We start from the raw sequence: 14,806 nt of genomic DNA on the forward strand, positions 1-14,806 counted from the left end.
AGTGGATAATAGCGGTATTGCGGAAAGACGGAAATACTCGTCATTGGCGGGGAAAGAGTTAAGAACACTGCCATTGCTGCTGTCATCCTTGGGATGTCGTCAATGAACTTTTTTGACAGCGATCAGATGTAAAATGTTTTGATCCTGCTCGATTTTTGTTGACTTGAATAAAAAAATTGAAAGTTTTTCATAAGATCCCTTTAGGTCAATGTTTTAGCATGAGAGATGCTTGATGCTGTCGTGTGAGAACAAGCAACGCCTGAGTGCCCAAGTGGCTTACGTTTGTTCCCCGCCACAGAAAACCACCACAGGTTTATCAATGCCATCAAAGTATTATTTTGTTTTTAATTGTTTGTTGATAACGAAGTACAAAGTAGATGAGGAAAACTAGGATTCCGTGCGTATTCAACGCGACACCATTGTTGTTTACAATGCGTGGAATGGTGCGCTGTGATTTGTTGAGCGGATTTATTGCATTCTGCAGAGGAGGAGGACTGGGGTTTATTGCGTTTTGGAACCAAACTCTTCATTTACATCTGATAAATCAGTTTGGTTAAAAACTGTGGCTAAAGACTACTTTTCACAATAAGGTTGAAATTTGCATGAAATTGCCTATCTGAGCATTTGACTCTCGGCCAGCTCAATTCAGTGTCACATTTCAGAGGAACCAGATGTATCGGTCAGGATCAGACATTTTGAAGCTCAGTCCATCGTCTGGTATTATATGTCATAAGATGCTCAATGCTTGTCTCTTTTACATGCAAAGTTTGCATTTTAAAGGGGCACATATTAAGCCCATTTTACAAGATGTAATATATGCTAAGTCTCATGTGTGCCCAGAATGTGTCTGTAAAGTCTTACCTTACCTTGTCTCCCTTACCAAAAGAGACAGTGAGCGCTTTCAGTTCAAATAAATCTGATAAATACAGTCTAAGACAATAGTGTCTCACTATTGAGATATTACAGACTGCGTACGACTCGCTGAGGGTGAAAACTATGATAATTTAGGACTGTGAGTCAGTGTCCATGAATGGGGCTTTATCAGTGTGACATCACATTAACAAAAGAAACAAAAGGGTATGTCTAATGAGACTCTAAAGGTATGTCTAAAGAGAGTGGGTGGATTTTTTTCATTGTAGGGTTGTTGTGTTCACACAGTGCCAACACGCATTTATGTCCAAACACTTTTAAAAGTGGATTTTGCATAATAGGTGCCCTTTAACACATCTGTGTTCCACTCTGTCTCCCGCTGTTTTATGTCATGATGGAGTACTGTATATAAAAGTGCTTTAGCCACAGGCCAGTTTTGTCTTTAATAATTTCACACATGTTCCTGCTAGAAGTAAAAAATGGCACCTTCAGAATATAAAGTGAGCTGAGAGAACAGTGTGAGAGGTTCACATGGTGTGGCCAGAACAATGAGAAACTTATATCATAGTTTGAATGATTCTTTATGTAACCAACATTGGTTAGATCATTTTGACAGTAAGCCTCTTCGGATTGAAACTGTGTTGATGACCATTGAAGAATGACCATGTATTGTTTTGGAATCAACATATAAATAATTTGGACTGGATTACTACATATAGATCCTGTTATATTTAAAAAAGCTGTCTAGATCGGAAGTGACCATGCAGCACAGTTTAAAGAGTATAATAGTAAAATAGCCGAACATTTACATTTTCACGACTCTAAGCAATTCAGTGAAAGAGCCAGCGGAAGTTTCCAGAAACGTGGATGCTTTCACCTGCACAAACATATCATGTCTGACAGGCATTTTTATTCGGCCGCACTCCTAACGCAACATGAAAGATCAAGCAAAGCCGGGCTGAAGTGCAAAACCCCTGAGCAGGCCAGCAGGAATAGATGCTGTGCCTCCAGAGTCAAATACCTTTGGGAAAAGCGGGGCACTCTCACCGTATAAATGTCACAAAGGGAAAACTGGAAGTGAAAAAAATAATTGCTGTTTTTAGTGTCTACTGCCCATTTTGCTGTCCTCTTTCACTGTCGCATACGGGCCATTATCGAGCGTACATAGACTGGATTTACTCTAATGGATTTTTGTGGTTTCACCAGCTAGCTGAAGTGATGTGAAATGCTGGATGTTGTGATCCTCTGGCTGTTTCATACATTCAGTAATGACATTCATTAAGTCATCTTCTGCTCTCGTCATATGCATTTCATGTGTCAGGCATCCATTATCACTTTAATGCATGCTACATTTCTCAAGTTTTGACTTTGACAAACGATCACTTGTTGTTGTACACAGAGCCGAGCCTGGAGTTCTGGGTGCCCTGAGGAACTTTGTGAGGGGGCCCTGTCAGCGTGTTCATAAAAACTCAAACAAAGTTAACTAAAAACAGACAAAGTATTATATTACAGCTGTATATTTTTGACATATGGACATTACTTTGACACTCATCAGAATAATTCATAATTATATCATTGAAACGTGTTTGCTGAAAAGCCTTAATCTGTTACATTGGTATTTAGAAAACAAGGTCTACTGCCAAATATATTCTTTAAGAGATACAGAACATCAAGGAAACACATAGAAAATTATGAATAAAATAAAACCAAAACAGATGTCAGAAAAACTATAACAAACAACTTAAAGAGTAACTAAACCCTTAACCAACTTTTTTTAGTTAATGATCTGTAAGAATTATGCTTTATTAGTGCTGTTCATTGATTTTAGTAAGTTTTTTGACATTTGGATATAAAGTGTTTCAATACTATAATATATGGTGTAAAAACGTCTGAGTGCTGCCCTCTTCAGGTTGAACGGTGGCTACTGCAGTTGAATTTTCCTATTGGATGTTGGGTCCAAAAAGTAACTCGTGACGTAAGCAGGTTCAAGCTCACCACGCCCTTGTTACGATCTCTCCACATGCTTGGTACGAGCTTAGTTCGTCCCCTCTATCTCTGTTGGGATCTGCCCACTTTTCTTGCATTTTTCAAATATTGCCAGTGGGTGGAGTCAGGCTCTGACCAGGGGTTTAGTTACGCTTTAAAGGAAAACACCACAGTTTTTTCAATATTTGACTATGTTTTTACCTCAACTTAGATGAATGAATACATACCTATCTTTTTGTCAATGCGTGCACTTTTAATCTTTGTACAGCGCATCGTGAATGTGTTAGCATTTAGCCTAGCCCCATTCATTCCTATGGCTCCAAACAAAAGTATTATTTTGTGCCACCATACTTACTCGTGTAACTACTCATGTAAGAGTCTTTAAAGGTGGAAAAGAGGATGTTTGTTTAATACATTTTTGCAATGTTACCTGAAACTGTCTTTACTAAATGATAAAAGACTATTTATTAGGCGCACTGAAAGTAATAAAATTAATATATGTCATCTGTGCATAAGGTAGGGCCTTATAAACATCAGCCAATCGTTGATGCAATCATCGCAATCGTCATTGGCCCTCTGGCTTGTCAATCACTGCCATTACGTTTCTTGGGAGAGACGTGCGCGCTCCAGTAACGTTACACGAGTGACGCATGCGCATAGCGCATGAAACTCCGTCTTAAGTTTCGGTTTGTTTTCATTTTCGCTCCTGCTTTCCTCCTCGAATCTGCACCATGGAAGAGAAGAAACCCGAAGGAGGACGCAAAAGAAAGAGTTTTTAAGTCGCTGAGAAGAGGAGAAAATTGTCAGAAGAATGTTATCTAACCAGAGTCGTTATTGGAGAAACATTTCAACACTGGAGAGCAATGAAGGAACAGAGAGGTGTCAGACGCGCAGGTCGCAAAAATTCTCTTCGACAGGTAACAGTGATTATTCTTTCTTTGTGGAATAATTATTGTTGTACTGTTATTCAGGTATATCGACGTTGTTCTTGTACTGTAGTTGTAAGTGACCAGGCTGCTACACGCTAGTTGAAATGGGAGTAGCGTCAACTGATCTAACTTTACGTCTTATGTGTTTATTATCATATCTTTTCACATAATGAATCCACTGACGCGACACAGCATATGCCAGTGGTAAACAAACACTCGTGTTCAAATACTCGTGCACGAGTTATGGAAGGCGTTTCCTAGATATGAGCTGTGAAGGAGGGAGGCTGTTCTTGCGCATGCGCTTATTTAAAAAACTCAGTAACGGTCTTTGGATTCTCAGTCGGCGGAAACATCCTCTTTTGCGCCTTTAAATAGGGAAAACATGGAAGTGTTTGGTGGCTTTTGAATCTATCCCAGTTTGGATCCTAAGGCAGGGGCGATTCTAGGATTTTCATTTTAGGGGGGCTCAGCCCCCAGTAAGGGTATGATTAAAAAATATTATTTGACTATTAGGGTAGGGTTGTATACTACTAACCTTATTGCAATCCACTATGCCATTGTATTCCCTGTGTTTCATATATGGGACTAGAACATTTTCAGTGGAATGGAGATTTTTTTTACAATGACTTCCTGATTCATTATTCACTTTGCAAATACATGTGGGTGATTCTCGCGAAAACTTGCTTTTAAAAATGTCCAGCATGAAAATGTAATATTTGCTTAAATTTACTTTTTTTCCCACCAGACATTGAAAAACAAAGTCTGGAGTAAATGGGAACATTAATTTAAAAACTTTTACTTATCATTTAACACTTTTTGTAACATAATTTAAAAAATTAGTCCTAAAAAATCTCATTACCGCAACAGTCAGAAAACATCAACACTGACATATTTTCAAAACGACATGACAAACCTAAAAGAACATAATTTGGAGATTCTGCACATGCATTTAAAATCAAAGTATTAAGCTTCTATTAATTAAATTAACATTTAAAGGCGCTCTAAGCGAATTGAAGCGTTTTAGACCATAATACATTTTTTGTTACATACCGGAAACATCTCCTCACTATCTGCTTGCTGCCTGTCCGCTGATCAAACTGTAAAAAAACGCGATCTCTGTAGACAGCCCAGGCTTCTCAAATGGCAATATCAACAAGTGGCCAAACCTAGCATCACAAAACAAAACAAAGTATTCCAGCCAATAAACGACAAAAAGGATTTGGGGGTGGGGGTTGGGCGCGTTCATGAAAGCACGGAAGGGAGGGGGAGGGGGAGGAGTTAGCTACGCTCCGTCTATTTGAAAACAGTTTCAAACGTCAACAATAACTAACGTCTCACAGATTCGCTTAGAGAGCCTTTAATAAGCATCTGTTGCAGTAATGATAATCAAAATGTCGTGTAAGCATTTTGACAAGACAATATTTCAAATTAACTGTAAAAAAATGATCTTACCTGGTAGCCATCTTGAAGTAACTGGTCCATGTGCTTGGTCACTCAAAATCAAACTTTATTAAAATTCTGTATGTGTGCTTAAACTGTTCTCAAAAAGTGTTGCGGAGGATGAGAACATCAGGCATGGACACATCATTTTCCTAATTTTTCTTCATTATTATTATACATGAATATTCAGTAAATATTTTTTCTGTCATCTAAAGTAGTCTAGCAAAACATCCATTTATTTTTTTTCTTAATATTTTTGTGTTAATTTGATTAAATTACAACATAACGCATGTTCAAACACAGCCGGACACATTGCGGTAATGAGAATTTCAGCAGAAAATGAGATAAAATTTCCAATTATAAATTCTTATGTTGAAATCACACATTGTGCAAGGTAGAACACAGTATTGTGTTAATTCTGATGCTTTTTAATGTTACTATATTACAAATTTTAAAGCTAAAATCATTAGTGCCGTGGTGTTTCAATGGTTTCGTGAGAATCACCCATGTACACGTTTCCAGTACAAACACATCATTTTACTGTTTTTATTGTTTTACTGTCATTTTATCTTATAGGTTAATATTATTAGTTGATATAGCCACTGTGTTAATCTGCAGCGTTACCTAGCTACCTCCTATGACAAGACCCCTGTTCCAAGATGGCAGTGGTTTTGAGGCATGCTTAGTACCCCAAGGCGACATCTAGTGTATATATCTATGTGATGTCACAAGCGGTTTGGGCTGTGCATGTTAAAAGCAAGGGGGCCCCTTATTGGTGTAGGGCCCGACGCAGTTTGCGTAGCTTTTTGTACAGGGAGGATCGGCTATGGTTGTACAAGTGTCTTTTAAAAAGATTTCAGAATCATACTCATCTTTATTGCCAAGCACTGTTTGTTTACAAGGCACATTTTGAGGATTTCTTATATTATAACATACTTGTACCTTTTCCTTAAATCGGCTACATACAATTTACCCAATATAAAATGTCTGCCAGATTAGGGTTGTCACGATTAAGGAATTTGGCTGACGGTTAGTTGTCTAATAACTTATGACGGTTATTACAATTAATTGCCTGTTAGGGCTTTTGTTTTGTTTTGTTTCTTTGACATTTAATTCCCATACATTTTTTTGTTCATGAAATAATTTTCACACATTGTTGTGATTATTTAAATTAAATCTTTTGCAAGGTTTTCCTGGCAGTAAATATTAACACACATAACACATATTTAGAAGTAATCTAAAACAGATCTCGTTTAAACAGGCGCTGCAGCTCCCCCTTGTGTTTTTTAGAGAGATGTGCAATCATTGCGGTGATCTGAAATCATCGCGATGAGGTCAAACAATCGCGATGAGACGATTATTTAATCATTGTGACAGCCCTATGCCAGATGTATCCACTGCATTAGACATGCCCCACTCTTTCCTAAACACTGCCTCCATAGTCAAGTCAAATTTGCGTGTATAACACTTTTTTAAATGGTGTTTCAAAGAAGCTTCACATGAAAGAAGAAAATAAACCACAGAACTACAAACATGGCTAACAAAGACATAACTTAAAAATAAGAGACATGGACTGGGAAAACACTTGACATGACTGTGACATATATATAGTGTAGAATTGATATTATTATTGCAAATTGTATTGCCTTTATAAATAATCAAATAAAATACTTTCTTCGACTATGGAACATTTAATCAATTAATATGAAGTGTCAGAAAGGGTGTGAGAGGGAAATGGAAATGGTCCTCATTGTGGAACACGAGATCCAGGGGGAGAGATGGATCCAACTTTCCCCCACCACCACTTTCCACCAGATGAGCATGTTTTTTAATTTAAACTTGAATTTAAAAAGAACTGCCTACTTGTTACTTAAGTATTTGAAATCAAACTGCATGTGGACTACTGAGAGGGGTAAAAGTTCAGCCAATCAAAGAATACAGTTCTTTTTAAAAGATTTATTCTTGCATGTAACAAAGAACCACAGGCTTTTCAGGGGAGGTGAAACGTACGAATTTGTAATTAAACTTTTTTGTTTTGGTTTATAATTAAACGTTTCTCCAAATGAAAAAAATTAAAATAAAATATGTGGCTATTGCCCACCACTATACATAATTACAGGTACAAATTACCACAATGTACAAACTACAATGTTTGTAACTATTAAAAACTTTATTTAATAATAATTGTTTTTTAGCAAGTTTGTTTTTCCGTCAAAAGAATAACTAACTAGTTACGACTCAATGCGGAAACTATAGAGCAACAACATGAGTAAAAGTATCTGGGAATCTGTCGACCAATCAGAATGCAGTGGGAGGAAAATCAACTCCGCCCCCTGGATCTGGATCCGACTCCGCCCCCTGGATCTCGTGTACTGCATTGAGGTGCTACTGGGGAAATGTGCAGAATGATTGACAGATCAGTAGGTGGCTAAGTGGCTTATCTTTTATCCAGTGCTGTCACAGAGACGTGTGATATTTCAGTGAGATCTGTCAGGTAACATTCAAAATCTTATAGCACTGTTTATGTACACATCAGTGAAGATCCTGTGGAATATTTGTAGTCATGAGTCTGGTTCTCTCTTTCAGCCTGGATGATCTTGGCTGGTAAAATTTTTTTTTTTTTTTTTTGGCTTGCCCTAAAAGTGCTGCAATTGTCATTTGTTTAGCTTAGTATCCCTTTTCTCTGTTGGGGTCATTTTGTAAAACATTCATTGTCACTTGTTACAAAAGTTGTTTTGTTGCCATCTGGAATGATGATTTCTAAAACTTTTGGTCGTGTTGTAGTGCAATTTGTTGTTGTATTCACCTGGTGCAGGGCGTCCCTCACTGTTTAGTATTTTGGATTGCAGTGTGTTTTGTTTGTGTGCACCTGTGCATGATTCTCTTTGGGGTTCTGCCAAATTTGCCTCTCTACACTGCGGATTAGAGTGTGTGTGTGTACCTGGTAATTATCACATTGTGGGGACCAATTGTCCCATGCACAAAGATAGTAATAACAGTAAATTTGTGACCTTGTGGGGACATTTTGTGGTTGGCTGAGTTTTTCATTTTATTCAGCTTCAGCCAATAATTTTTTTCATTTTATTCAGCATTTGGCCCTAGAATTTTCCTTTCGTTGAACTTGTATATATCAGTGCTATTATTTCGTCTCAAGATGCACACCATTGTTTTTGTTAGGTTTGTACTTAAATGTCCTAATATAATTTAGGCCTAATTCTGGATTAATCCAAACCCTGTCCGGGAAACCGCCCATATAGGTTTAGTATTGGCAATCAGGTTAATTTTCCAAATTTAAAAACTTCAAAATTGAAAGATTGTTATTCAAATGCCTGTTGGTGTTAAAAGTTAACAAAGTTAGTGGTGACATGAAACCTTTTGAAACATTTCCCAACGTGTGTTAATAAAACCTTAAAGTGGGGTAATATAGATGTATGTTACTCTCCTGAGTCTCATCCAAAGGGCAGCAAAGCGTTTCTGCAGCAGTCGGGAGTTTGTGGTGGGAGGTTAATAAAAGAGCAGTAATGAGTCACAATCTTCATTAATTACTGCACTGAAAGGTCAAGTTCAGAAATACTGCATGAACCGAGCTCATCTCATCTCAAGCGTTCACATTAACCCTTGATAAAGCTATCGGCAATAAATGCGAAAGGACATTTAAATGTATTGCTGCTCATCGTGATATCTCATGGGTGCTACATTACAGTTCAGAATTGTTTATTAAACTTTCAATGTTTTAAACTGTCTGTAATTATCACTTTGCTTAGCGGTGTCATGTTTATTGTGGATAAACTGCTCTGGTTAGAACCGGAAACGGCTAAAGACTCTTGACAGGACATTGAAAGCGATAATGCATAAAGACTATCATGGGTAATAAAAGAAAGCTGAATTTAGTTTCCTGTCTAGAAAATCTGAATCAAAAATGCAAGAATAAGTACTCATGCAGTCTGAAACCTTCTCCTGTACGATCTTCTGATATCTAAACACACCTGACAAATTAGAAACAAGCTGCATTAAACCCTAGTTGCTTTTCAAGATCAACTTAAAAAAGCAGTGAGCTAATGATTCACTTTAGGAATATCATCAAACATATTACATAAAGTAAGTCATTTCCCTATGAATAAATTTCTCACATGACTGTAAAAATGTAGCATCTGTGTATATAATGGATGACTGGAGGAGTATTATGGGTAATGTTGACAGTAAAGAGCACATGAGACTGTGATTTACTGCCGTCACAGGTATTATAATTACAGAGGCTGGGAATTACAGGCCAACCAGGAGACATAAATCTTTAACCCTAACACCGATTTCTGCTTATTAAGTCCTGTAGGTGTGTGTGTGTGTGTGTGTGTGTGTGTGTGTGTGTGTGTGTGTGTGTGTGTGTATCTGGTAATTATTACGTTGTGGGGACCAATTGTCCCCACAAAGATAGGAATACCAGTATTTTTGTGACCTCGTGGAGACATTTTGAGGTCTCCATGAGGAAACAAGCTTATAAATCAAACAAAATTATGTTTATTGAAAATGTGAAGTAGCAGACAGTTTTCTGTGATGGCTGGGGTTAGGGAATGGGTTAGGGGAAGGGAATAGAATATACAGTTTGTACAGTATAAAAAGCATTACGTCTATGGAATGTCCCCACAAAACATGGAAACATGGTGTGTGTGTGTGTGTGTGTGTGTGTGTGTGTGTGTGTGTGTGTGTGTGTGTGTGTGTGTGTGTGTGTGTGTGTGTGTGTGTGTGTGTGTGTGTGTGTGCGCGCACGTTCGTACGTGTGTGTTTGCAGCAGTAGTGAGGTAAGGTGAGGTTGTGTTTCAGTGGCTGTCATCTCTGATCTGATCTGGAAGTTTATTTGTAGTTTATTTCTGGTGCTTCATGTTGTATGGTTGCATCACCTGCACTGATTTTTTTACATCATCTATTCATTCTGCTATAAGAGAAACATCACTATTATACATACACTCACCTAAAGGATTATTAGGAACACCATACTAATACTGTGTTTGACCTTTAATTTTTAATTCTACGTGGCATTGATTCAACAAGGTGCTGAAAGCATTCTTTAAAAATGTTGGCCCATATTGATAGGATAGCATTTTGCAGTCGATGGAGATTTGTGGGATACACATCCAGGGCAAGAAACTCCCGTTCCACCACATCCCAAAGATACTCTATTGGGTTGAGATCTGGTGACTGTGGGGGCCATTTTAGTACAGTGAACTCATTGTCATGTTCAAGAAACCAATTTGAAATGATTCCAGCTATGTGACATGGTGCATTATCCTGCTGGAAGTAGCCATCAGAGGATGGGTACATGGTGGTCATAAAGGAATGGACATGGTCATAAACAATGCTCAGGTAGGCTGTGGCATGTAAACAATGCCCAATTGGCACTAAGAGGCCTAAAGTATGCCAAGAAAACATCCCCCACACAATTACACCACCACCAGCAGCCTGCACAGTGGTAACAAGGCATGATGGATCCATGTTCTCATTCTGTTTACACCAAATTCTGACTCTACCATCTAAATGTCTCAACAGAAATCGAGATTTATCAGACCAGGCAACATTTTTCCAGTATTCAACTGTCTAATTTTGGTGAGCTTGTGCAAATTGTAGCCTCTTTTTCCTATTTGTAGTAGAGAAGAGTTGTACCCGGTGGGGTCTTCTGCTGTTGTAGCCCATCCGCCTCAAGGTTGTGCGTGTTGTGGCTTCACAAATGCTTTGCTGCATACCTCGGTTGTAACAAGTGGTTATTTCAGTCAAAGTTGCTCTTCTATCAGCTTGAATCAGTCGACCCATTCTCCTCTGACATCTAGCATCAACAAGGCATTTACTGAGCAGATTGTGAAATACTCAGACCGGCCCGTCTGGCACCAACAACCATGCCACGCTCAAAATTGTTTAAATCACCTTTCTTTCCCATTCTGACATTCAATTTGGAGTTCAGGAGATTGTCTTGACCAGGACTACACCCCTAAATGCATTGAAACAATTGAATAATGCTCTTCATGCATTTATGATAAATGAGAACTGATGCTTTAAACAACAAAAAGGCACAGATTAATGTTGCGTCATATGTACAATATTAATAAGCCTTATGAATTATATTCAGATTTTCTGGATTCATACAGTATGTTTGGCCTAAAATTAAATTGAAGTCTGTCCTGTTGTAGTTCAGGTGATTTGTTTTAATCTTTTTTTATCCAGTTCATTAAACTCTTTTAAAAGATTTAGAAATGATTAACTACACCATAGCAATACCCTGCCAGGGCTTTCATTGTGTAAATGAGTTTAGCATAGACAAAAAATGGATAAATCATTGTATTTTACTCTGACATGTTGTGCTTTGTTAACATTTCATGTTCAGATGTTCAGTTCAGTCAGATTAATACAGTACTTACAGTAAGACGTCTTTAGCTGATATCTCACGTACATTACTATCCACTAATGCCTTTATAAACCTATAAGCTTGTCTAAAGCACAAAGACCTCTGTGTCTGTCACAACACAATTGGACAAAAGCTCTGAAAAGAAACAGGGTCCCGTAGATTTGTTTCTCCTGCTCTTTGTTGGATTACAGCGCTACGCTCATTCTGGAAGATTCACCCAGCCTGTGTCCGGGTTCACTCACATCACTCGCTTTAACAGTGTCATTTTCTAGAGGTGCCTTGAATTAAAGATGAACTTATTTACTGACTGCTGATGTTCTACCTGAGACCAGGAGAGATTTACTTTCTCTTCAGTCCCAAGTGACGTGTTCACTGCATCTCTAAAGCTCGTAAACGACAGAGCGGAAACACAGCCTTGATTTCTGCAGACAGAAGCGCACTCGATTGCAGCAGCGGGTGGGAACGTGAATACAGTCGTTCACATGCAATTGGTTGTGTTGTTTCTTGGCCATCTGCTTTCCCCTGAATCAGTGTGTATGTTAAAGGTGCCCAAAAATGCATTGAGATAATATGGTAACTTGTTCTCTGATAACTACATAGAATGTATGTGGCTTTATTAAGAGCAAAAATGATCCAAAGCGGTTTTACATGTCCATTTACAACCCTAGGATTTGCCTTTAGAATGAAATGGTCTATTATTACCTTATTTGAAAGAGCCATGAATGATAATGTTGAGCTCTGCTCTGATTGGCTGTTTCACAGAGCAGCTCCTTCAGTAGCTTTGTGTGTGTGTAAACAGACCATGATACCCGGTGATATAGATTCAAAGTAATTCAGATTTGTTATTACATGAGATGATAACATAAAAAATAACTTTTGGAAAAAATAACTTTTTGGAAACATTGTTTCTGAGTTAGTCATAATGTTGTATGCCATTTTGCATCCTAAATTGATCTTGTTTGGGGCTGGGTAATTATAATCTGTATAGCCGTCCCTCACCGATGTCCCATGACAGTTTTTGCAGCATCTGTCCTCCACCCCATTGACTAACTCTCAGCTGGTATATCTATCCCAGTTAAGGAGGGGGAGTACTCTGGATTCGGTATTCAAATTCAGAGCCCTTTCCTCTGACAGCACGCCAAATATGCTTTATTCCATATTTGATTACATGTTAATGCGAACTCGTGAATAGGACAAAAATGTCTGTTATTTTCTACTTAAATATTGAACCAAGCCTCTCTCTGTGTTTCTGCATCCAGAATCGAGTGAACCCAGTCAATGTGACTCCCCCTATCAATGCAGTGGATCAAGACAGAAATATTCAGCCTCCATCGGACCGCCCGGGTATCCTGTACTCCATCCTCATCGGTAGGTGTCCGTCAGGATCTTTGTTGTCTATATTCAGTCACTGCTGGCATACAGCTCCTCGCTTGGGTGGAAACAGAGCTTTTTAAGGGAGGCAGAGCAGAGTTCACCAGGAGTCAAACGCATTTCGGCTCTGGGCGATGTGCGGCCACCCACCGAGCTCCTAGATGAAGCCTGGAAACAGAGCGGCGAGCTCAGGGAACCCCGCTGCTTCTGAGCTGAACCGAAGAACTAAAGTCTATCTCCAGAATGGGATATACTTCGGTGTGGGATATGTTATGGACATACTGGACACCACAGCTGTTTCAACTACGACAGCAACCTCCTGCTTTTAAATGTTGACAAAAGACTTAATATTGTGCACAGCTATTTATAGAGGAAGTGCATTGGTGCCTTCCTTACTGTTTGAAGTATAGCTTTGAACACAAAGTATGTTTCACAATCACGGTGTGCCTGCGAGTTATAATTCTCAGTGGCAAACTACTGAATGGTAGTCATTTGTCTTGCTCTCTCACTTCTTATGTTTTCAGGGAAACCTGCGTCATATACGGAGTACTTTTCATTGAATCGGACCACAGCCGAGCTCCGCCTCCTGCGACCCGTCAGCAGGGAACAACAGCAACGTTTTGACCTGGTCATCAAGGTAATAGCAACCCCTTCAGAATTGAACAGGGAATGCCTGTGAAGTTCAGCTGCTGAGTTTTAAAAGAATCTGAATTGAGGAAAGAATTTATGAGTACTCAACAAGTAAGCTTTCATTTTATGTGTTATGGTGAAAGAGCAAATAAATCACCAGAATGTTGTCAGTTATCCGCAGGGTTGGGAAGTAATGGATTACATTTAATGGGATTACGTAATCAGGATACAAAAACTAATAACGATTGATATATAATAATGAATAAAATAATGATTTATTTTAGTGCTGGGCAATGATTAATCGCGATTAATCGCATACAAAAAGTGCTTTTTTATAATATATGAGTGTGTGCTGTGTGTAATTATTATGTATATATAAATACACACAGATGAATGTATTTAAGAAACATTTACATGGGTATATATATATATTTTATATTTTCTATATGATATATATGTTTAATATATATACACACACACACATATATAAATATAAAACATTTCTAAAATGAATATATGTATATTTGTGTGGTTAAAAATACATAATAATTACACACAGTACACACACACATACATTATGCAAAAATTCACTTTTATTTTGTATTGCGGTTAATTGCGATTAATCATTGCCCAGCACTAAGAAACCATTGTTCATTTTGAGTGAAACACCGTACACACACACATACATTATGCAAAAAAATCACTTTTATTTTGTATTGCGATTAATCACCATTAATCATTGCCCAGCACTAATAAACCATTGTTCATTTTGAGTGAAACACAGTACACACACACATACATTATGCAAAAAAAAAAATCACTTTTATTTTGTATGCGATTAATCGCGATTAATCATTGCCTAGCACTAAGAAACCATTGTTCATTTTGAGTGAAACACAGTACATACACATACATAATGCAAAAAATCACTTTCAATTTGTATTGCGATTAATCACGATTAATCATTGCCCAGCACTAAATTTCATTTTGAGTGAAACCATTGTAACCCTGAAGTATTCCAATTTTTACAAAATGTAACTGTAATCTGATTACTATGTTTTTTTTAGCACTGTAAATAAATGACAGTTAAATTTTGTGGATACGCAAGTGGATGGACACTAGGGATGGGCATGATTAATCGACGATCGATAATTGATCGTTAAGAATTTAGTTGATTACGTTAATTTGT

General features: G+C 37.9%; 1 protein-coding gene across 3 annotated transcripts in view; it reads left to right on the top strand.

The window, feature by feature from the left end:
• The window catches only part of pcdh15b (protocadherin-related 15b), a 297,173-nt gene that overhangs the window by 90,712 nt on the left and 191,655 nt on the right, over positions 1-14,806 (top strand). For all 3 annotated transcript variants that reach the window (XM_055175304.2, XM_073866716.1, XM_073866717.1), the window contains exons 10-11: positions 12,876-12,984; positions 13,512-13,624. In XM_055175304.2, the coding sequence (XP_055031279.2) occupies positions 12,876-12,984; positions 13,512-13,624 (222 nt within the window). The remainder of the gene's footprint in view (positions 1-12,875; positions 12,985-13,511; positions 13,625-14,806) is intronic.

The sequence above is a fragment of the Misgurnus anguillicaudatus genome, chromosome 4 (genome assembly GCF_027580225.2).
Source record: "Misgurnus anguillicaudatus chromosome 4, ASM2758022v2, whole genome shotgun sequence".
NCBI classification, from domain to species: Eukaryota; Metazoa; Chordata; class Actinopteri; order Cypriniformes; family Cobitidae; genus Misgurnus; species Misgurnus anguillicaudatus.